At 43.5% G+C, this 22,150-nt stretch overlaps 1 protein-coding gene across 12 annotated transcripts in view; it reads left to right on the top strand.

The window, feature by feature from the left end:
* PIEZO2 (piezo type mechanosensitive ion channel component 2) overlaps positions 1-22,150 on the top strand; it is a 418,984-nt gene that overhangs the window by 72,721 nt on the left and 324,113 nt on the right. For all 12 annotated transcript variants that reach the window (XR_011541935.1, XR_011541934.1, XM_070627457.1 and 9 more), the window contains exon 2: positions 380-475. Coding sequence is in view for 10 of the 12 variants with exons in the window: in XM_070627457.1 (XP_070483558.1) it covers positions 380-475 (96 nt within the window). In the remaining 2 variants the exon portion in view is untranslated. The remainder of the gene's footprint in view (positions 1-379; positions 476-22,150) is intronic.

The following is a 22,150-nucleotide window of genomic DNA, read 5'->3' as shown; positions in this document are numbered from 1 at the left end:
CTGACTGCCTTACCTGACTATCTCAAACCTCTCCAGTCCCATTGCCCTTTGTATTTCTGTAGTAATTTTCATCTGCTCAGCTTAATTTAGGGCTAAATTATGGCCTGCCTTCATTCAGATATATTGGTGTTGCCTTCCTGGTTGGATTTTAAGAGGAGGAACCATGTGTTTTAACTCTCTGTTTCTCATCATGCTCAATATAGTGATGAACACAGAATAAGTGTTCAGTTTTTACTTTGTAAATTGCCATGTCTACTTAGGCAGTGATACCATTTGATCCAGCAATCCCTGATGCCGTCACCCACGCAGCCGTGTGCACCCTCCCAGTCAGCCTGCCATTATTAATGATTGTCCCTCTCTTCTCTCTTCCCAACCACAGCGTGTGCATTCCGATACAATGGGCTCTCCTTTGTCTACCTCATCTACCTCTTGCTCATCCCTCTGTTCTCAGAACCAACAAAAGCGACGATGCAAGGTAAGAGACGTTTACTCTTCTGTACCAAGTCTGAATGTGTTTCGTTGGGCTCCCTGGATTTGTCTTTATCTGATAGGAGAGATGCTGTCTGTGCAGTATGCTGGTTGGTGGGGAGCGAGTGTCAAACATTGGAACAGCTGCATCAGGCAGAGCAGTGTGCAACCTGTTGGTGACTCGTGTTCTTGTCAGTTACACAGCTGTTCTCTTCATACAAGTTCCCGGTGGGTCATTCTCAGTGGGCTTGCCATGTCTCTGGAATGTTTTGGCTAGTTAAGATGAATCAGTGTGATTGCCAATGAAATAAGGCAGACGGTTGACAACATTGACAGCTGATCTGCATGTTGGATTTCTGGGGAGAACTTGGTGACAAGTGGTAACAATACAGAGCAGTGTCTTACATTTATTAGCCACATAGCAGGAGAACTAAGTCAGAAGCCGGGTCCCAGTCACGGCTTGTTCAAACATCAGTTGAGAAACCTTACATATGCCTTAATCAGGTCCTGAAAGAGAGGAGTCTGAGTGAGGGTGGTTGCTGCAGGGCATTACTGCAGAACTTGAGATCTTTTTCCCGTTGCTCTACAAGAAGCTGGGGGCCTAGAGAGGAATGGTGACTCCATTTTCTGAGGCTCTAATTAGGAAGCATGGTCTGGTTTGTTAATTTATCTACTTGACGTTCTCCTACAAGTATAAAAATTAAACCACACTGAGATAATTTAATAAATTCTTTTTCAAAACAGTACCATTACAAGAAATAAGCACCGTGCCAAATGTGTCAGGTGAGCGTGATGGCTGTATGTTTACACGAAGGGGGCAGGGAGCTGTGTTTGACGCAACCCAAGGAGAGATACGGGAAAGGCCGTTGGTGCATGCTGCCGACTCACGGTGGTGACTCTTCAGGAAAAGAAGTAAAGATCCGGTGTATACAGAGCAGCAAATAATGACTCTACCTTTCCCGTTCTCGGCCTCGACTACTAAATTCGTAGTGCGGTTATGATCATTCATCCTAAGGGTTGTGACTGCAGATGCCATGTTGGTTTTCCTCCCTCAGGAAGAATCCACATATAGCTCTTCTAAGTCTCTTAGATCTTTAACGTAACGTTAAGAAGGGTTAGAGAAATGTGAATTTATGCAAATCCTCATCAAACCAACAATAGGCCTTTTATGGGACCCCACCCACCCTATCCTCATTCCTAGAGTTCAACATGAACAAAACCATTTAAACAGAATAGCTTCTGGCCTCAGAACCAAGATCATAACATACAGGCAGCCCGTATTTCATAGCTCGGAGCTCATGTTTCACAGAAAGACCATTTCATGCACATTCAGAATAAAGTGCTTTGAAAGTGAGTACTTGTGTATATTCAATTAACTTATCTATTGCTTTTATATCAAAGTATCCTCTTATTGTTTTATCTGGAAATTAGGTAACTGGGATTTCCTTTTTCATACTCATGTGACAATGGCTGGCTTTGCCTTCTTCCGAGACTAACCAGCCCGGCTCTCTCTCAGGTTGCCTCAGTCCTGTATGGGTGGCACGTGCAGCTCTGTCAGAAGGGCATGCTAATGGGCCCATCATTTAGGCCCAGGTGCACCAGGGACCGACACCGTCAGGAAGCTCACGGGGGAAGCATAAAATCAAAAGCAAAGAACGTCTCCTCTCCATGTAAAGGAATATCCTGAATTAACAAAATGTGCAAGGTGAGAATGTGGGAAGCGCACAGATGCCTGCTGGTGCTGCTGCTGACGGGAGAGGACGGAAGGGGCCCACGGACGTCTTTCCGGTTACTCTCTGGAAGCAGCCTTGTGATTATGTGTCTTCCTCTTTCCTGCGTTTCAGTGCCAACAAGCGGGACTGACATTCAGCATAACTCATTTATTTGTTTATGGAAATGCAGAGGGACTCTAGGAAACAACGACCCACGTATTTTTTCTGAACGTGTAGGATTCACAGTCTAGGTGTTTCTAAAGTCTACATTTTGAGATATCCTGTGTTACGCATTTCTGGCGGTGTGTGGTCCCGAGACGTGCCCCCCATGTTGGGTAGATGCACACGGGTCTGGAGGAGTGACTGCACGGGGCCGTTCAGGGACACTCAGGCTCAGACACACTTAGACTTTCAAATTTGTCTTCACACACGTTTCTCAGAAGTCAATGAGAAAGTACACTGGCAAACTGAAGGAAACTCAGCGCCCTCTGCACCTCCTGCTCACAGGCAGTCTCCCGAAACAGCACGTGAATCCGAATGGCCTCGGCACCAGTGAGGCCTCTGTGTGTGCTGCCGAGACCAGGTTATGGTGTGGACTCCCCCTGAACCGGGAGTGTGGTGCACACATCTGAGAGCTGCTCCACGACCCTCTGCCCTCCATTTGGTCTGTTGGATTTTCTTTTCTCGGTTGATTCTGTTTCCTAGGAGTGTACCTGTAGAGGGGCCCGGTACGTGGAGAATTTCGTGTCGTCACTTACAGGATGGTTCTGTGGTGTGGTTCTGGGATAGCGCTCAGTGTAAAATCCCACTGTCTCCACCGTACTTGTAGGACAAGGATAGCCACTTATTTTGGTCACAGTGCCATCAGCAGGACACAGAACATCTGGGTGTCATTGAGGCTTTCCCCCTGCCTGTGATAAACAAAACTGTGCTGTGAGGCCAGGAACGACTGTGTTGTAGAGGAAGGAAGATGGGCAGCAGTTAGTGATATGCTGAAACGTCATCAAGTTAAAAAGAAAGAGAATTAGAGGGAGGGCAATTGCTTGGGGGCTCAATGCACTTCACTTAGGTGTGGGGTCATCTGATGGCAGGAGTTGGAGGAGCTCTGGGAGTTATCTAGCATATTCCAGCAACCAGTGGTGGAGTCCCTTCTACAACGTCCATGTGGTCTCTTCTTAAGTACTAATGGTGCCGGGGAGCTCCCCATCTCTCCAGGAAGTCCTAGGCGGTTCTTTCCCAAATAGACTTGAAGTCCACCTCCCTGCAAACCCAAACCATTGTTTCCAACCCAGAGCGCTGACGGAAGATGAACAGAGACGAGAGGATTGCTTTACAATAATATCGTGGAGGGATTCATCAAAGATAGGGGACTTGACTAAATGACTTTGTAAGTCTTTTATAAGTCTAGGATTTTAGAATTCTCATTTTTTCTATTAAAGAACTTCAAATGTAGTAGGATTGTATCAATCAGGATCCAACCAGAAATCAAGAGCCACTCCAGGTGTTTTAAAAGGAGGAGATACAGTAGAGGGGATTGGTTACTAGAGGTGATGGAAGAGTTATGTTGAGGTGACCTCAATACCACCAAAGGAAGAAGGCTGGGGAGGAGCGGGAGGTGTCATGAGCAAAACTCAGAAACAAGGGCCATCTGTGAGTTTCTGGAACCACGGGAGGAAGTCAGGGAATGGATCTGTGCAGACAGGCATTGACTGGCACTCTTAACTGCTAGTTATGTCCACCAGTGACACAGTTTCACGTTCATTGTCCATAAACTACCCATTGCTTTTCAAATGTCAGTGGGGAGGAGGTGGTCATCTTTCCCTTCACGCTGTTTTTCACCAGATAGAACATCCCTACTTACTCAATGGTGTGATTTTTCAACGGTTGCATCCAGACAGACTTCCTCTGGAGGCACTTCAGTCTGTCAGAACGTCTTGTACAATGCTGTATGCAGGATGCTGAGGTGTAAATTTGGAATCTGCTTCCACGACTGAGGCTCCATTCCCCAGCTGTCAGGGGGCTTTGTCTGTGACAGCTTACAGCTGTATCCCCCCCCGACAGGAGCTCCCACACACAAACACACACACACACACACACACACTCTCTCTCTCTCTGGAGGAAGCTGGTACCCAGTGATTATTCAGCATGGGGTGCAGAGGCCTCCAGTCTGGAAAGTCTCTGCAGGGCCATGCAAACTCCAGAGCACCCATCGGCTGAGGCTCCCATTGTGAGCACGTCACAATTTTCTCTCTCCCTCCGAGGAGTTCTGCTGCCCTCACTCCCTGACAGGCGTTGCTGCTCAGAGCACTACCCACAGAACCTCCTGCTGGGCGTATCCACCTCAGCATCTGCTTCTAGGGAACCAGACCTGGAATGGTCCCTGAAAAACAGCTGGGACCACTGCCTCAGACGTCTGATCAGTTGGGAGAACATGTGTTTGTGGAAGGCTAGGAGCTCAGGAGGCGGAGGAGTTGAGCACGGGAGATGAGACTGCCATCCAGAAACAGAGTTCACACTCCTGTGTGAGGGTATGAATACCCTGCCCAGGGCCACTGCCAAGGCCAGTGTGGCTGCGAGTCCTAGCCTGCAACTAACTTGACCCGGATGTCACTTCTTTTGGCCAGGTTTCCTCTTTTACAAATGGGGACTCATCTTCTGCACAGTTCCTAGACCGAGTGGAAGTCACAGGAGCAGCTATGAGTTTTAAACACGACATAAGATTATTGCACAAGCAGTAGCTGTTATTGGTTGTAGAATTAACACAGTTTGAATTGGCATGTGTGTCCCTCCACGGTTCCCTCTGCCTGGAGTGCTCTCCCCAGATTTCGAATGCGTGGCCTTTCCTCAGAATTCAGATTTCTCTCAAATGGCACCTCTGTAGAGGCAACCTCCCCAACTAAAGCTGTCCTACCCCATTCCCACCTTATTTTTCATACTATGAACCAGTTTTGTTTTTCTCCATATTGATAGCTACCCGAAATTATGTGTGTAGCTAATGTGTAGCAAGACTCTGAGGTCCCAGCCGTGCAGCTCTCCTGTTTCTTCCGTGTGACATTCCTGCAATCTGCTTTGGGGGGCGGATCCTCCCCGCCCCTGGGTGAGATTCTGAGCAGGCCACAGAGCTCATCTGCTAACTCTTAGGTGGTAAATTGTCTTCTGTCACTCACGTGCCCCAGGCAGTCTTTGTTCAGTAATTATGTCCCCAGGCCAGTGTAAAATTAAAGCCATAAAACATTATATAAAATGTTGTTGAAAACTCTGCCAGTGTGTGCCCACTGCCTGCAGAAGCCTGGAGAGGGAACAGGGGTCCTGGAGGCTCCTCTCTGGACCGCAGCTTGGGCCTCTGGCCCTCCCCACCGTGGCTGCCCCCCCCCCCCGCCCCCGAGCTGGGCTGAATCTCCCTGGCGTGTGCTCACCAGAAGGTCCCAGACAGGTGGGGCGCTCTCCCCACAGGTTCGGACTCCCTTGGGTCTCCTGGGTCTTGACCACTTTTTCCTTTCCCATTGTCCTTTGGGGACAAAGTGACTTTGAGTTGGCTCCAAGAGGGTCAATTCTCTGTGTCTCTCTCTTTCCTGTGTCTGTCTGCCTCTCTGTCTCTGTCTCTGTTTCTCTCTCTCTCTGTCTCTCTCTCACACACACACACTGGCGTGTGCACTCAGGGCATGGACCATAGGCACCTTTTACCTCCCATTTCTCAGTCTGCAATGACTTCTTCAGTGGGACCCTCACCTCAGCTGTTAGAGCCGCTTCGGCCAACCTCTCCTGTTCCTCCTTCAGTTTCCCAGGCCAGAGTCATATTTCAGTCTGGTATGTCCCCCAAGCTCACAGCGTGGTCTCATTGAAGCCTCTCTCACTAGGCTTGGATTCTCTCTACAATATCCAACTCTCTCAGCTTCTCCAACGTTCTCTTTCATATCCTCCACAGGGCAAGAAACGATGGGTTGAAAACAAACATCCTTTGCCACAGTGCTCACTGGAGAGTGAAGGAGTGTTTGGCACTAAGGTTTGGTCCCTCAGTCTCTTAGAGTCTCACCTCAAACTGACCCAGAGCCCCCTTTTTTTGCTGAGGAAGATTAGCCTTGAGCTAACATCTGTTGCCAATCCTCCTCTTTTTCTGTTTAAGGAAGATTAGCCCTTACCTACCATCTGTGCCAATCTTCCTCTGTTTTTTTGTACGTGGGACACCTCCACAGCATGGCTGGTGAGTGGAGTAGGTCCACAGCTGGGATCTGAACCCACAAACCTGGGCCACCAAAGTGGAGTGTGAGGAACTTTAACCATTCAGCCACAGGGCTGGGCCCCAGGGCCCCATTTTAATCCATTTATTTATTGAGTCTCTTTCTCTTCTGATATGTAAACTTCAGGATGGCAAGGATTTTGCTGTTTTGTTTACTGCTGTGTTTCCAAGACCCAGAACAATGTCTGGTGTATAGCAGGCATTCAGTAAATATTTATGGAATGAATGAATTAATGTATTTCCAGAGCCTGCAGTTCTAGAAGCATTTATGAACACGGCTTCAGTCCTGTGCTTACTGCGGTCTCCATAGCAGCGAACAGCATACGATAGTTTATTGCGTATGCCCGGCTTCTGGAGACAGAAGCTTGGGGTATAATAGGCCATGGGCTTTTGCTATTTTTGATTTAATTGGCAACAGAGGATCATGATTAATTGAAGAAATCGAAATGTCTTGTTCTTTTACTTACAATGATAGGCATTTTATTTCAGCATATAATTCTACAGGAAGAAAATAAATCTTTTCTTGCTGTTCGCTTAACAGTGTGCTTTGCAGTCTGGCCGAGACCGCACTCCGTTAAATTCATTAACTAATATATAATTAACTTTAGGTGGCCCAAATGTTCCCAAGTGATGAGAGAAGAGGGCCACATCCTCGGGTCCCTATACCTGATGGTGTACAGAGTACAGCACACTGCTCAATATGGTGGAAGACTTTGTATTTTGTTTGGATGGAATATAAGTAACAAAATGGATGTGATGTGGAGGAAAGCTGCACCAAGCGCTCAGGATATATTGGTTGATAATAATATTATTATTATTTGGAAGTACAGCGTTATTAGTTTGAAAACCGGAGTGAGCTAGATTTAGAAATCTCCGTCTCCTGTGTATGACCATAGCCAGCCTTCCCCTCAGGACTTTTCCTAGAGCTCTCTAAATATCAGCTCAGAATTATGTGGTTTCCAGGGTTTCTTGTTAAGTAATATTTAGGTTAAGTAACCTATTAATAGAGAGCCAGTGGCACTGCCTACTAAGTACATATTATTATTTACATGCATCAACATATATTAATTCTTACAATGACCTTTTGAGGGAGCTCCCATCATTATTAAAAACTATTATCAAAATCCTCATTTTCCAGTTGGAGACTGAGTTCCAGCTGGATTAAGAACACACCCTAGGATGCACATGTGGTGGTGCTGTGTGCGTGGGCCACATGCTTAGCTACTGTGTTGTTCTGACTCATGACGAGGACAGAACAAAGTTCTCTGGGGATTTGCTAGGGAGGAGAGAAACCTAGGCACTTGTTGGCTGATCGATTACCAGGCCCCCGGTCACAAGGGTCTGGAGAGAGAATTTGAGTATAAAGAAAAGAGATATTTTAATTTGCATTGGTGCAGATTGACGACATGTGTATGCTACGTGGAAAACACATCCTGTTAAGTGTGACTGGTTATTTCTTTCAACAAATATTAATTGAAAGACTACCCTTCGCAAAGCACTGTGTTTGGATTTGCGGAGAATAAAAAGGAGAAAACATAGTTCTTCACAGAAGGGCCTCTCAAATACGTCAATCTTACGTATCCCCTTGAGTGGTAAGCTCTCTCCAAGAGGTTGCCTTTTGGGAGCCACATGCTTATTCCAGCGATGCCGTCATTTCTCTGAACTGACCTCAGATTCCTCCTTTACGGTCACCTTAAGAGCTTGCCTTGAAGAGGCCCAGTGGTGGCAAATCATTATCCTTCTAAGGTGGGTCTGATTTGTGTAGAATCTGGAGTCAAACTCAATGAGGAAAAAAAACAACCTGGCGATGAAATTAGTCGTATCAATTTTAGAAAAGAAAAAAGACAAAACCTAGAGTATTTAGTATAAGACAAAGTGTCTGAAGGTCACTCCTCACTATAAATGATGAGGTTTAAAGTTTGTTTGAGTGAGAACACCATAGTTGGCACACATGAATGACAAATACACATGGAACATCTTTCCATGGTGGAGATATATACACCCATATGGGTATAAGTGATCTAGGATGTTATGAAATGAAATACCCAGATGAGAGGGCAGCATCCTGAAGGAAGTATTGATTAACTAGATTTACCCTGGAGTCTTGACTATAATAGTCAGGCAGTGCCTACTTGACCCACCAGAGATCCAGATGTAATATCTGAAGGGGCTTGAGCTGAGGATGTTGATGATAATAAAAGTTGCCAGCTTTGATGTCCCATTTCCTGTTGGAAGCGCTCCCTCTACACTAACTCATTTAATTAGAGGACAGAAAAAGGATTTATTGAAAAGACAGAACCTCCGTTCTGGAATGAAAAAAACCACATTTATTATAAAGTTAACTGGGTTATAAATCCATTTAATAAACTAGGAATACTCCATAGAGAGGTACTGATTTTCATGCTCTCTCCTCCTCTTAAGGAATTGGTGAGAAATCTATGTTAGTGAGACTTAGTTGCATTTTGGCCAGTCTGGACTCCCGTTCTCCTTTTGTCATCCCACTTCACCAGGCCTTTCCATGCGTCCATGGAGCTCCTTCCCCATAAAGCTGGGATAGACTGCCTCCTATCATGTACCTGATTGTAAATTCTTAGCTTTTGATTCTGTAATTGTTCAGAATCCAGTCTTTTTCAGTCGGTTTCAACAGAAAGTTTTACATCGTTCCATGTACTCCTGATAAATGATAGTTCTAATATTATCAGTAAAGTGCCCGTGGTTTGGGATGAGAGAGACACACATTTAGCTACAGTGTGAAATTTGCTATTTGCTGAAAATTGCTTCCGTCAGCTTGCTTGGTCCCGCCAGCAAATATCTTTGTTAATGTGTTCTCTTACAGGCTAGGGTGCATCAGAGGGTGTTATCCGTTCTTTTGTGGGTAGAGTCGTTTACTTATTGGGGGCTTCTTGAAAAGGAATTCTCCAAATTACAAGACTACAACACTTCCTGGCAACATTGGCCGTTGAACTATGCAAGAATATCTTAGAATCATCATCATCCAATCAGTTCACCTGTGAAGTGTTTATGTTACACGCACATGCTCAGGGATACAGAGAGAATTGTCAAAATGTGTGATTATTTCCAATGACAAAATTGTCTTCTTGTCCAAGGAGCCATACTCATTCTGAGAGCCTTCATTCCAAATGTTCTCTAAGATTGGACGACACTGTAGGGGATGAGAACAAGCTCCCAGTGGGAGAGGGGAAGGAAGGGCTTTGGGTGCCTGTGTGAGTCTTTCTGAAGTCTTCTCTTTGCAGTTATGACAGCAGCTCCTCCTAGAGTAGGGGAAACGCAGACGGCAGGCCAGTCAGATCGCCAAAGGAGTATCAGCAGAACCGCACACTGCCACTCCTTTCAGCCTTTGCCCTCAAAATATTTTTCAACACGTGGTTTTGTGGAGAAAATTTTCTCCTTCCTGTTATGAAAGGAGTGGGTCTCGGGAATATCTTCATTTTTTTCCTAATCAACTTCACTTTGATATTTTGAGCAAGGTAGAAATTCCTCCAATATGTTTGCTTGTGTTTACATTTTAAAGTTACTAAGAATTTATTTTTTCTGGCTATTGGGATTCTTGCAACATTTGAAGGGGTTTAGAATTAGAAAGGGGTAGTAAACGAGAGGCTTAATTGTGCTTCGGTGTCAATAGTGAGCAAGTGAAATTTTTGGCAGGCCAAGTTAACTTTGTGAATTGTTGTCAAAATTATTGTAAATGATAGGGATAAAAAAGATGCTTTACTCTCTCCAGCTCTGAACAAGGGTCCTAGTTTAAGAAGAAGTTGTACTTATGTAACCATAAGTAATCGTAGCGTGTGGTGTGTGTGTGCGAAATAATCACCAAAAGGGCCTTGTCCGGAGGTTGTGACCCGGGCTACCCTGTACCAGAATCACTGAAGGCACCCTGAGAAAAGCAAAAACGTGTTCAATTTGCTCCATCAAGAGGCAAGGAGGTCTGTAACTTGTAAAGGTGTGTTTAGACATCAGGGAGGAAATAGTAGCAGACGTTTAAAACTGCTTACATCTGGTTTTTGTTAAAAACACTGTTAGCTTTTATACCATTAAGCTTATTATTACTGTGTTTTATTATGTCATAATAAAGCAAAAAGCAAGAAAATATTTAATTGAGTAAATTATTAGGTAAGTGTTTTATTATCAATATCAGCTTACCACCAAAAGAAATGCTAGCGATAATAATTACATGCTTGTTTCCTGAACTTTTGAATAAATTAATTATAGGTCTTTTAGGTTATTTTATCTGTCCCTTTTTTGGGGTGGTACAGATGTAATGTTCTATTGTTTGAAATTTGGTAAACAGTATTCAGTCAGACAGAGGGGGTTTCAGGCAACATATATAATTCTCAGCTGAGGAAATATTGAGTCATATTGTATGACGAAGGAAAGGTTTTCAGAAGTCCTTAACTGTTTGCTTTATTTGGCTGTGATAAACCAAATCTTCACTGTGACCTCACCTGTTATTTAAATGCTGCCCTGTCATTAGAGTGAGGTAGTGCACCTAAACTGATATTAGTTTGTTGATCTGCTCTTCAAATTACTATTCTTTTGTTTATTCATTTGACAAACATTTACGGTGCCTGCCCTGTCGGACATCCTGAGGTGAATGGGACAGGCTCTCTGTCCTCAGGATGGGAGCCCAGCTCTGCTGTTGATTGGCTGCACGGTCTTGGGCAAGTTCCTCAGATGCTCAGAGTCCTGGTTTCCTCATGTGTCAGTCCTTGGCCCTGGTCCTGGGCAGAGCATTAAGAAATCTGCGTGTGGGCGTCCATCACGGGTACCTCGTCGTGTGATACATGCTGAACAGATGGAGAAAGGGCTCCAGAGGAGATCACAGCTCCTCTCTTCCTTTCTGTATTCATTTTCCCTTTGAAAGTATTCGACTGACTTGTGCCTATGTGTGTATTTTGAGTCAATTTATTTCAGTTTTGAAACTGGCTTACTTCAAAGGCTGGACAAGACTAATTTCTAATCGATTCATTTGTTAGAGTCTGGGCTTTATTTCATGTGTGACTGTTTCTCTTAAATAGATCCATATGTATTTGTACAGATTCCTACAAAACAGCCTTTGAATGAAAACTTACATTCAACTTTCAAACAGTGTTAATTATTGATTATAAGAAAGGTAAGTAGGTAACACATACCTTGCTTGTGATATATATGCCAGCCCAATCTCTCAAGCCTTCTGCACGGTAACTCATTTAATCCTTACACCACCCCTTTGAGATAGCTATTACTATTATTTATGTTTCATAGATGAGGGAACTGAGAAACACACAGAGGTTAATGAATAATTCCTGAAACAAATAATTTTTAGAATTGATTCAACGAGTAAAAGCTTCTAATACAACTGATTCAGTTATTTACATAAACATTTCCCTCATTTGACTGTGTTTTATTATAAAATTAATATAGAGTGAAAATAAGTGTAGAAATTATGCATGTTGTCCAAGTGCCTTATGATCATAGAAGTAGACAATCATTGTACTTTCAACCACTTTTTAGTATATTTCTTCAGCTTGAAGAGGAAAGAGAAATAGTGAGTACACTGAGGATATTGACACGAAATTTGCATTCATTTTCTCCTGTTCACTGAATAAGCGTTGCTGAGTGGCTGAGGTACACCAGGCAATCCACTTGGTGCTACAAGTAACCATGACTTGTCCTCTCAGTCTTGGAGCCCACCATTTAGTCCTCCTTCCCTCCTCCCTCCCTCTCTCCTTCCTTCTTCCTTTCTATACTCATTCTGTTTATTTTTCTTAATTAATTCTGCGTTTCAACTTCTCAATACGATGTCCACTTAAGGACTATTTGGGGAAAGTCATTAACAGCCTCTTCAGGCAGCTGGGGCCAGAGGCACTGAGCTGTGAGAGGTGGCACATGATGCTGGTGATGTGGCCTCTGCAGTTGGCACAGGGTGGGCTGGCCTGGTGCCCCGTCCAGAGCCCCAGCCTGGCAGGAGGAAGGCCTGGAGTCTGTGGACATGTATGTGTCAAGGATTGCATATGTATGTTCTGAGTGGTTTCAAGTCATCAGGATAGCTTCTTTCTTCTTCCCCTGCAACCTGGCTAGCCATGATCTGCGTTAGAGGATCCCTTTGCATTTGGGTACAAAGGAATGTCACCCTCAGTATTAGCCCTTCATGATTATAGCACGTTCCTTTGGATTTAATGGAATCTGCAAAATGAAAATTTCTCTTTTAAAATGCAAGGAGGCCTGGCAAGGTAGTCCTCCAGTAGTCAGTGGGAAATGCCTTAACTCTCCTTGTAGTGGATCTGTAGTGCTCTGTGCAGATTCTGCACCCCCAAGCATACATACCTCTGTGGGACCAAGGCATTGATTCCCACTATTGACTGGTGTGGTGGTGGCCAAGGGCTCACAGCCATGTCTGTCCATCTCTGAGAACTGTCTTAAGCTGAAAGGATCTGATCCAAGGTTTGCCCCCTCCTGGTGGTGGGTGTGGCCCTGATTTCTGTGAGTGGTCATTGTTGGGGTGTAAAGGCCCTGCCCCCTTATCTTGCTCTTGGCAACTCTGCAGTGCTGTCTCAGCTCCAAAGCTTCCCATGGGGAGCCTGGAACCTGTGCTGTAACTGCATGGCACCCCGACGGGCCCTCTATCCACCCTGCCGCCTGCACTCCCTCACACCCCGCTCTTGAAGGCACTCCCGGGTGGAGTCTCCTCCAGTAACCTCTGACCCGTTTGTGTCGCCCACCCTCGGAGGCCAAGGATGGTAATCATGAGAGGCCCCACAGAGCATGGCGGAACCCCCAGATAGGCCTGCTGAGGGGACACGTGCTGGGAAATGGGGCAGCTCAGAGAGCTCCGACAGGCCACATTCCTCACGGGGCCCTGGCTGAGAGGGTACGTGAAGGCTAAATTCTGGCCTCTGTTTTGCTGACCCAGAAAACAATATTCCGGGGGGCCAGCCTGGTGGCATAGCAGTTAAGTTCATGCTCTCCACTTCGGCAGCCTGGGGTTCACCAGTTCGGATCCCAGGCATGGCCCTACATGCCCGCTCATCAAGCCATGCTGTGGTGGCATCCCACATACAAAATAGAGGAAGATTGGCACAGATGTTAGCTCAGGGCCAATCTTTTTCACCAAAAAAAAAAAAAAAAAAAAAAACCCAAAATATCACTCCAGCACAGAATCACATGCTTCCAGAGGAAGGAGGGAAGGAGTCCCCTGGGTGGTCTAGCAGTGGCCCTGCAGGAAAAAATAGCGGAGAGCACGCCAAGGACACATTTTGGAGCAATATACAATTTTCCTGAAGACGAGTAGTCCTATCTTACTCAAAATGACCCTGTGAATTCCCCTCCTAACTTCCTCAACATTCATGAGAAATGCCATGCGTTCATTATAGGGCAGAACGTTGCGCAGCCATCAGTCAGTCTGTAAGATTCCTGCCTGAGGCTCCTTAGAGCGATCTTGCCACGCACAGCTAAATGGTTGAAATGACCCCTCCCTGCTTCTCACGTGTTGAGCGTTAAAAAGCAGTCAGGTTGTTAAGAGCATGACAGCGAGCAGAGGAGTGGCTAATGGTACAGCAAGGTCCTTGAGGAGCTGAGAAATGGCCACAAAGCTGCAGAGGAGGCCTTCCAGGTCATATGATGTGTTACGACCGTCCCCTCTTTCTTTGTTCCACAATTACTTGCTAGGGGACCCTGCCATAGATGAGGCTTAATTACCTGTTTACTTCCAGGATCATTCAACACGCAGGTTATAAAGGCCTGATCATGGACCCTGCTGGCTACTTTTTCATAAAAACGAATGTTTATCAAACACTTGTCTATCTGAGTGAGTTGACAGCTGTGACAAGGTGCTGACTGGGCTGCATCTGTCTTTGAATAGCAGTAACTGGTTCTATCGTTCAGCCACATGTTGCTCATCAAATATGCAGCACTGAGAGCTTTTACGAAGGCTTTTTGTGGGCTTGTGCACATGCTGCAGGGAAGAGGGAGACCCAGCTTCTGAAAGCTGTGTTTGGCTGGCTTTTTTGTTTGGAGATGGGACACAAGCTAGCTGAAAGGAAGGAGAAGACTGGGGAATTGTTACTTGGGAAATTTAAAAACATTTGTGGTCCAGAGTTTTGCAGATTTTGTCAATTTGGGTCTAACTCCCTAACAGAACCTGAATGAACAAGTCTCCTACATTTATTCATGGGACAACATATCATAAGAAGATGTAACTACTTTGAGTGACAGGACTGCCTGAAGTGTTGATTCATTCATTCATTCATTCATCTGAGAAATATGTATGAGGTATTTACTCTTGCAAATAATATGTTAAGAACTGATAATACAACAGTAAGCAAAATTAAACATAGCCCTACAATCCAGAAATTTACTAACTGGTTGGTAATACGAAAGTGTAAGTTTAATTCTTTAGAATACTTTCTAAAGTCAAGTCTAATTAAAGTAGGTCCTCATTATTTGCAGATTCTGCGTTTGTGAATTCACCTACCTGCTGAGATTTATTTGTAACTCCAAACTAATGCTCACGGTGCTTTCGGGGTCGTTTGCAAACACGTGCCGAGTGGCAAACTTTGGAGTTCCCAGTTGAGGAAGAACAAGATGACACCCTGCCTTCCTGTTTCAGCTCTCAGGCTGTAAACAAGTGTCCTTTCCACAGTCTCTTTAGTGCCACCTTCTCCACATTTTTGTTCTCTTTTTTGGTGATTTTGCTGTTTAAAATGGCCCCCAGTGTAGTGCGCCCTTCGGAGAAGACACACGTATCAGAGAAGTGTCGTCTGTGTGTGGTCACGGTGCTGTGGCCCTGACGTCTTTGTTAATGAATCAACAACACCTGTTGAATAAGGTGTCTAACAGACGTGCACATAAAACAAGCTTGAGTATTGATCTGTTGAAGAAAATATTGTAACCAGAGGCTCCCAGGAACCTAACCCTGTGTTCCTGTAGGAGCATCCGCAGGAGCAGCGGCTCCGTGTTCACTCATCTGTGTTCACAGCAATGTTACAGAACGTAACTGCCTCGAGGAACGAGAACTAACTGCCTACATTTCGCACTAGCCTGTGAGGGTTGGGATCACAGTGGCATGGAGCTTGAAGCGGGAGAGCGTGACTGTCGTCTTGTGTGGAAGGGACTCCTTCGACATTGCACTGAGCATTTTCTTTGAGGGGAGTTGTGTTGTGACAGTGGAGGAGAGCCTCTATGAAGCTGTTACAACTTTCTCTTTGGTGATGCCTTCTCCGTGTTTGCTTTGCAATTAGCAGTGTCTTTTCTGAATTGTTTTCTTACAGGCCTGGAATTTTAAGCTTGAGACAGAGATCTACCTCTGGGAGTGCCACGCGATGTTAGATGTGTGTCATCCTTACGGGTGTGGTGTACAGGGATGTGAAAGAAGCTTGCACTTTTAAAGTGTTCCATGTTTAAATTACCCATTAATTTAATAATGATGATATTTTCACATTTCACAAAGACTTTTTACTTTCATTATTTCTAACAGTACTCGCCACAATATCCTAAGAGACAGGCATTATTTTCCCACCTTACAAATCAGGAATAGGCTCAGTTTAACTTGCCAGATGTTTGTCAGATTTTGTTTGTATATATATGTAGATATAATTATATATTTAATATAAATATAATATATTAACATAATATAATATGTATAATTTTCTTCTAAATTTTGGTATCCCAGTTATGGATCTAATGTATCGTAATTATGAAGTGTGTGAAAGGAATTTTAGCAGAAATCTTGGATACTGTCAGTACTAACATATGGTAGTCCCCCCTTATCCGAGGTTTTGCTTTCTATGGTTTCAGGTACCCGGGGTCTAATGTAGTCCAAAAATATTACATGGAAAATTCCAGAAATAAACAATTCATAAGTTTTAAATTGCATGCGCCATTCTGAGTACCCGGGATGAAATCTCTCAGTATTCCACTCTGTCCTGCCTGGGACGTGACTCATCCCTCACTTCAGTGGATCCGCGTAGATGCCACTCGCCGTTAGTCGCTTAGTAGTTGCCTTGGTTACCAGACTGACTGTCAAGGTATCGCAGTGCTTGTGTTCAAGTCACGCTCATTTTACTTAATAATGGCCTCAAAGTGTAGGAGTAGTGATGCTGGCAATTCGGCTATGCCAAAGGAAACCCATAAAGTGCTTCCTTTAAGTGAAAAGGTAAAGTTCTCAACTTAAGAAGGAAAGAAAAACATCATATGCTGAGGTTGCTAAGATTCGTGGTAACTTTGATTACAATATATTGTTATAACTGTTCTATTGTATTATTAGTTATTGTTGTTAATCTCTTACCGTGCCTAATTTATAAATTAATCTTTATCACAGGTATGTATGTATAGGAAAAAACATAGTATATACAGGATTCGATACTGTCATGGTTTCAGGCATCCTCTGGGGGTCTTGGACTGGATCCCCCAGATAAGGGGGACTGCTGTATTGATGAGACAATTTTCTCTTCCATTAGTATTATTTTAAAAAGTGTCAGTAAGCTCTCTGTTTATTTCAGGAAGTATATACGGTTAGGGAGAAAATGGATACTTTTTTCCATGCATTTTGTGAATTTTTCTTATTCTCAGTTGTTCTTTAACCTATAGATTTCTTCTGTCTCCCACCCTCTCTTCCTCCTACACAGACACAGAATCTCCAAAAATAACACGCAAATTATATATAGTCTGTACATACATATGCATATATAATAATCATGATTACTAAATAAAATAGAATATACCCAGTTAAATTTGAATTTGAGATAAGCAACTAATAATTTTTTAGTATAATTTTGTCCAAAATTGCATGGAAACGTACTAAAAAATTAAATTGTTCATTTTTTATTTGAAATTCAAATTGAGCTGGATTTTGATTTGCTAAATTTATTCTGGAAACCCTAATGATACTTGTACATGCATGTGTGTGTGTGAAGGGAGGAGATATCCCCTCCTTTTCCACATCACCATTTGCTTGGCTCAGTGTGGGCTTCATAATCTCTGCTTTTCAATGTAATGTGAAAGGTGGATCTATTCTGTCAGCTCCTCATTTATACGGATTTAATATGTTAACAGCAAAACACATTGGAAATTTGATCAGGCTGAGGTTATAGTTACCTGATTAAACTTGTATCTGGAATACCACCCCCCTTTATCTGCCAAAAACAATTTTTTGGTTAGAGCCAGTTTACTGATAAAACTAAAAGTTATCAGCAGAAGGATGCTCGAAAGAAGTATTTTCTGTATCTCATTTGATTCTAAATTTGATTCAACTTAGAAGGTTGGTTAGGGTCCCTGTTGAGGTACCTACTGACTTTTTACAATGTACACCAATGCGGTGGGTTTTATTTCTGGCATTCCTTTTCCTGCCTCCTGCAGGTGTGTGACATCTGAGTGAAGCCTGCATCACACACACCTGTCCTGCTGATGGTGACAACTGGCTTCCTGATAGATAGCCTCCTCTCGGTTCTCAGAAGGTCCACATCTGCTGGACACAGGTCATTCCTGCCCCTACCCTCCAGACTTTTCTCTTAGTAAATCTCAGGCAGCTTTACCTCCAGGGCATCATTGTTTTGCCGGCAAGCCTCTGACTAACCGTTGGTGGTGTTTATTCACTCTCAGGCGAGTCTTGGAATGCTTTTATTGGTGAAGCAGCAGAACTTCCTTTTCCCACACTGGCTATCTGACACTTGGCCACGCAAAGGTCAGCGGGGGCTGTGTGTACAAAGTGCACAAAGTCAGTCCCCCAGCCAGGATCCATGCGTGGTGCGTGAGTGGGATGCTGCCCCTGTGTGACTGAGCTGTGAAGGCTGCGAATCCTCCTGAGATTGGAGGGGATGATGGACAGCTGGGGCTGACACCCAGGGTCTGTCCTCTTGGAAATGGTCTCTACAGTACACATTTCTTAGCATCTTGCTTTCACAGGAACGGGTTTTTTCCAGATTGACCTGAATGAAAACACATGTTATAACTCTCAAGGGAGATGGTTACAGAACGCTCCGTATTGCCTTCCCTCAAAACACTGCCGAAGGACAGTATCTTTCTGAGAACATTTGGCTTTTAACAAGTAGTGTGAAATAGATGTAATGGATAGAAGATGCTAGCCAACCAGGAGCACAGATGAAATGGCCATCCAGACAGAGACAGGTAATGGGTGAACACGCACTCCTGCTTGGTTCCTCGCATAGTTTTTGATGTAGCTGGATTTTGCACTAAGTGGTAATAAAGATATTGAGAGAACTGACGTTACTCTGTTGGAAAATTAGAAGTAAAAAGTAGATTAGTTTCTTACAGCATTTTTTACTCAATTTTCCAAATTATATAGTGTTTACGTTTTTATAAGTTGTATTAAAGCAACAACAATTTGCAATGTTTTCTCACATCCAGAAGACCCATACATTTGACATAGCAGAAAAATGATGAACAAATTTAGTCTAAACACAAAAAGACCACAGATGTGGGAAGATAATATGGTAAAATAAACAATGACTAATATCATGATTTCCTCCAGTTCCAACTATTTAGTTTAAAACCCCCTGACCTTTAGAAACAATGAGAGTAGCTGTCTGGAACACAAGATGGATTCTATAATGCTGTTTTTGCTCTGAAATCTGTCTTTGTCCATTCATGCCCTAGGGCCAGGCTGCCCAGCCCCTTCCTCCTCCGATCTGCACAGACCTTTCACGGCTGCTGAGCTTGGTATTTACTTGTTCTTTGTCTTCACTCCTAGAGCTCTGTGATTAAGTTTGGGGAACTTGTGAGTCACGTCATACCATCTGCTTAGTGGCTGGGAACAGCTTCTCTGAACCCCGTGTGTGTCTATTTTTGCCTGCGCATCACTGTTCAGGGTGTCCCTGGCCAGTTACTCCAGAGGGGGGTGGCAGTGATTAGAGCAGTTTAATTGAAGGCAGACCATTTAATGATTCAGGTTTTAGAATTTTTTGTTTTCTCACCTGCCACGGAGTCTCAAAATGCCAACAGCACACTCTTCCTACTTGCTCTGAGATCTTCAGAAGACATCCCAATGTTCTAGGTTGTGGAACAAGTCCCTTCCAGAGCAACGGTTCTGTTTCCACCAGAGGGAGCCACTCCATCCAAAATAGTTCACCAATTGTACTTGAAGGCCTTTCAGACAATTCCCACTAACCCCATTTAATTAGCCTCGTTCATACTTCTTTCTAGAAAAATAAACATAATTTTAAATAATGCGTTACTGTGAGTATTATTTGAATTTAAATTGTGAAAACACAAGAATATTTTTGGAAAGAGGACTAATGGACTCCAATTTCGTGAAAATGAAACTTACTGGAAAGTAAAATAGCGTTAATACAAAAACTGACTTAATGATAAACCAAAATATATGTTTTTTTCTTCCCACATTGAGGTTAATTATGGGGATGAGGATCAAAGGATGGAAGAAAAGATTTCAGAAAGGGAAGTACACTCCTATAAGTATAGAGTTAAAAGTAACCCTTGTATGTTGGTACATAGATAAGATTAGATCATGTATTTTCAATATGAAAGATATAATCCTGAACATTAGAGAGCATTCCAGACCAAATCCTTTATGCTGTCATTCAAGAGCAGCAGCAAAACACTCACTTATGTAACTAATTTTATTATATCACAGACATGTGACATGATTATTTTATCAATAGTGGCAATGACAGTTATGTGCTCATCAACATACCCATTACTTCTGGAGTCTTTATTGGAGATTTTCTAAGTTAAGACTTAGGAGACAAAGAAATATAAATAAACCAATGTCTTTAAACTCAAGGAATTCACAATCTAATTCTGAGCTTATACTTGGAAATAATGGTAAATAACTAAGTGCAACGTCATGTCGGTAATAGGAATAATAGCACGATAACTAAAGTTTGCCGTCATGTAACTAAAGAGGGTGGCCTGGTTCTGGACGGTGGGAGCATCTACAGAGGCTCTTGTGTTAGTCTGCCCTTGTTAGTGCTGAGCCCTCTTCCAGGTAGCGTTTTGCCGACAACAACTCTATGTGTTTTTGAGGCTTCTCCTGAGAAATGGAAGCAGGTCCACACCGTCTGTGTGGAGACGTACATATGACTTTCCAGCTGCAGTTTACCCAAAGACTGTTCCAGCTTGTCTAGCTCTCAGGTAAAAAGTGCGAGTCTGTTTGGGCGTCTCTCAAGGGGAGGGAGGATTGGGGAGGTTAATGCAGTTGTATTTCCTGTTCCTAATAAAGCCTCAGGAAGAGAAATCCTTGGGGGATCTTAATATATCAAGTGTTTTAGGTTGTTTTTGCTAATTTTTAATCCTGAAGGTGGTGCTGGAGAGAGGAAGAAAGTGTGTGTGTGAGTGTGTATGTGTGGGAGTATATATATAGATCCAACTTTAGAAGATGCTTATTTAGGTCAAGGGAATGAGAAGAAAGGGGAGAATGAGAAAGCTAAGAGAATTCAGAACAACTGCCTGAATATTTGGAAGGAGAGAAGTACTGTTCTGTAGTAAAAGCCAGAAAGTGGAGCATAGCCAATGTCCCCCAAAGCAGACTGGTTTTAGAAGAAATCTGTTAAAATAATGTCTCTAACATATTCTAGAACTTGGCACAGCTTTTTTTTCCTTCCTGCCTATAGAACGTTCCATTTGTCTGAAAAAAGTGTAGTCGGTGCGTGGGTGTTACTTTCTGCACAGAGCGTGCTACTGTCGCCTAATCATCGGTGGAGGATAGCGCTGCTCCTGGGCTCTCGGCGTGCAGACCATGCCGATGGATTTCCCTTCATTACTCTAAGCTCTAGACTCTCCTTGCTTCCTCCGCTTCCTTTCCTCTCCCTCCTCTCCTCCTTTCTTTTCATTCTCAGCATGGAATCTCACTGACAGCATGAGTTTTGTTAAGACTAATTCTGTAAGTTAGACATGCTTCTTATAAACAATGTCCCTCGGTCGCTTATTTGTGTAAGGACGCATCCAGCACCCGTCCACCTACTTCCAGTCAAGGCTGCAGTGGTTTCAAAGTCATGATCCTTCCTGTCTTCTCTGTTATCTTGAAGAAATGGAAAAGCTAAGCACAGCCTTTTATAGTTTTTAAAAGTTTCATATGGTATCTAATTTGTCCTTCACAACTATACTTATGGGTTGCATGGAGCTAATTTCATTTCATTTCTTTCCTTTTCGTTTGCATTTTACCAACAAAGAGATGGAAATGTAGAGAAGTTACATAATTTATCTAAAGCCACAAAGTAAGCAAGTGGTAGAACCAATATAGGAGCCCACATTTTTGAATTCTAATACAGTGCTCTTTCCTGACTACCGTGCTGCTTTGTAACTGCGATGTGGTACCTCTACCCCACAGGGCATCCAGTGTTCACGCAGGAGGTTTGCATAAGGAGCACTCTATCTCACGTCTCCACGCACGTTGAAAAACAGCGGGCGAGGAGGAAACTGAATTGGACCTAAAACTTTTGGAATGGATAGAGACTCTTAAATAAGAGCTTAAACTTACACTTGGCATGGAATGGTTACTTTTTAATTTCCTGACATTGAGAAAGTATGGATTAAAAATTAGAGAAACAAAATAGAACAGAATATTGCTCAGCTAAGTAGTTTGAAGGCTTGCGGCTTTTCCTTGCAAGTGATTTACATTATCCAAATATAGTATGATGAATTCTACGTGAATAGGTGGTATGATTTTTCTGGCTGTGTTAGTGTATAGTGATTCTGGTGCCTGGGATGTGGAGAAGAAGAGAAAAGTTATATAGATTCTAACATTGCAAAAGCACTGTTGAGG

Source organism: Equus przewalskii, chromosome 7 (genome assembly GCF_037783145.1).
Source record: "Equus przewalskii isolate Varuska chromosome 7, EquPr2, whole genome shotgun sequence".
Taxonomy (NCBI): domain Eukaryota; kingdom Metazoa; phylum Chordata; class Mammalia; order Perissodactyla; family Equidae; genus Equus; species Equus przewalskii.
This window is presented reverse-complemented; position numbering and strand designations above follow the sequence as displayed.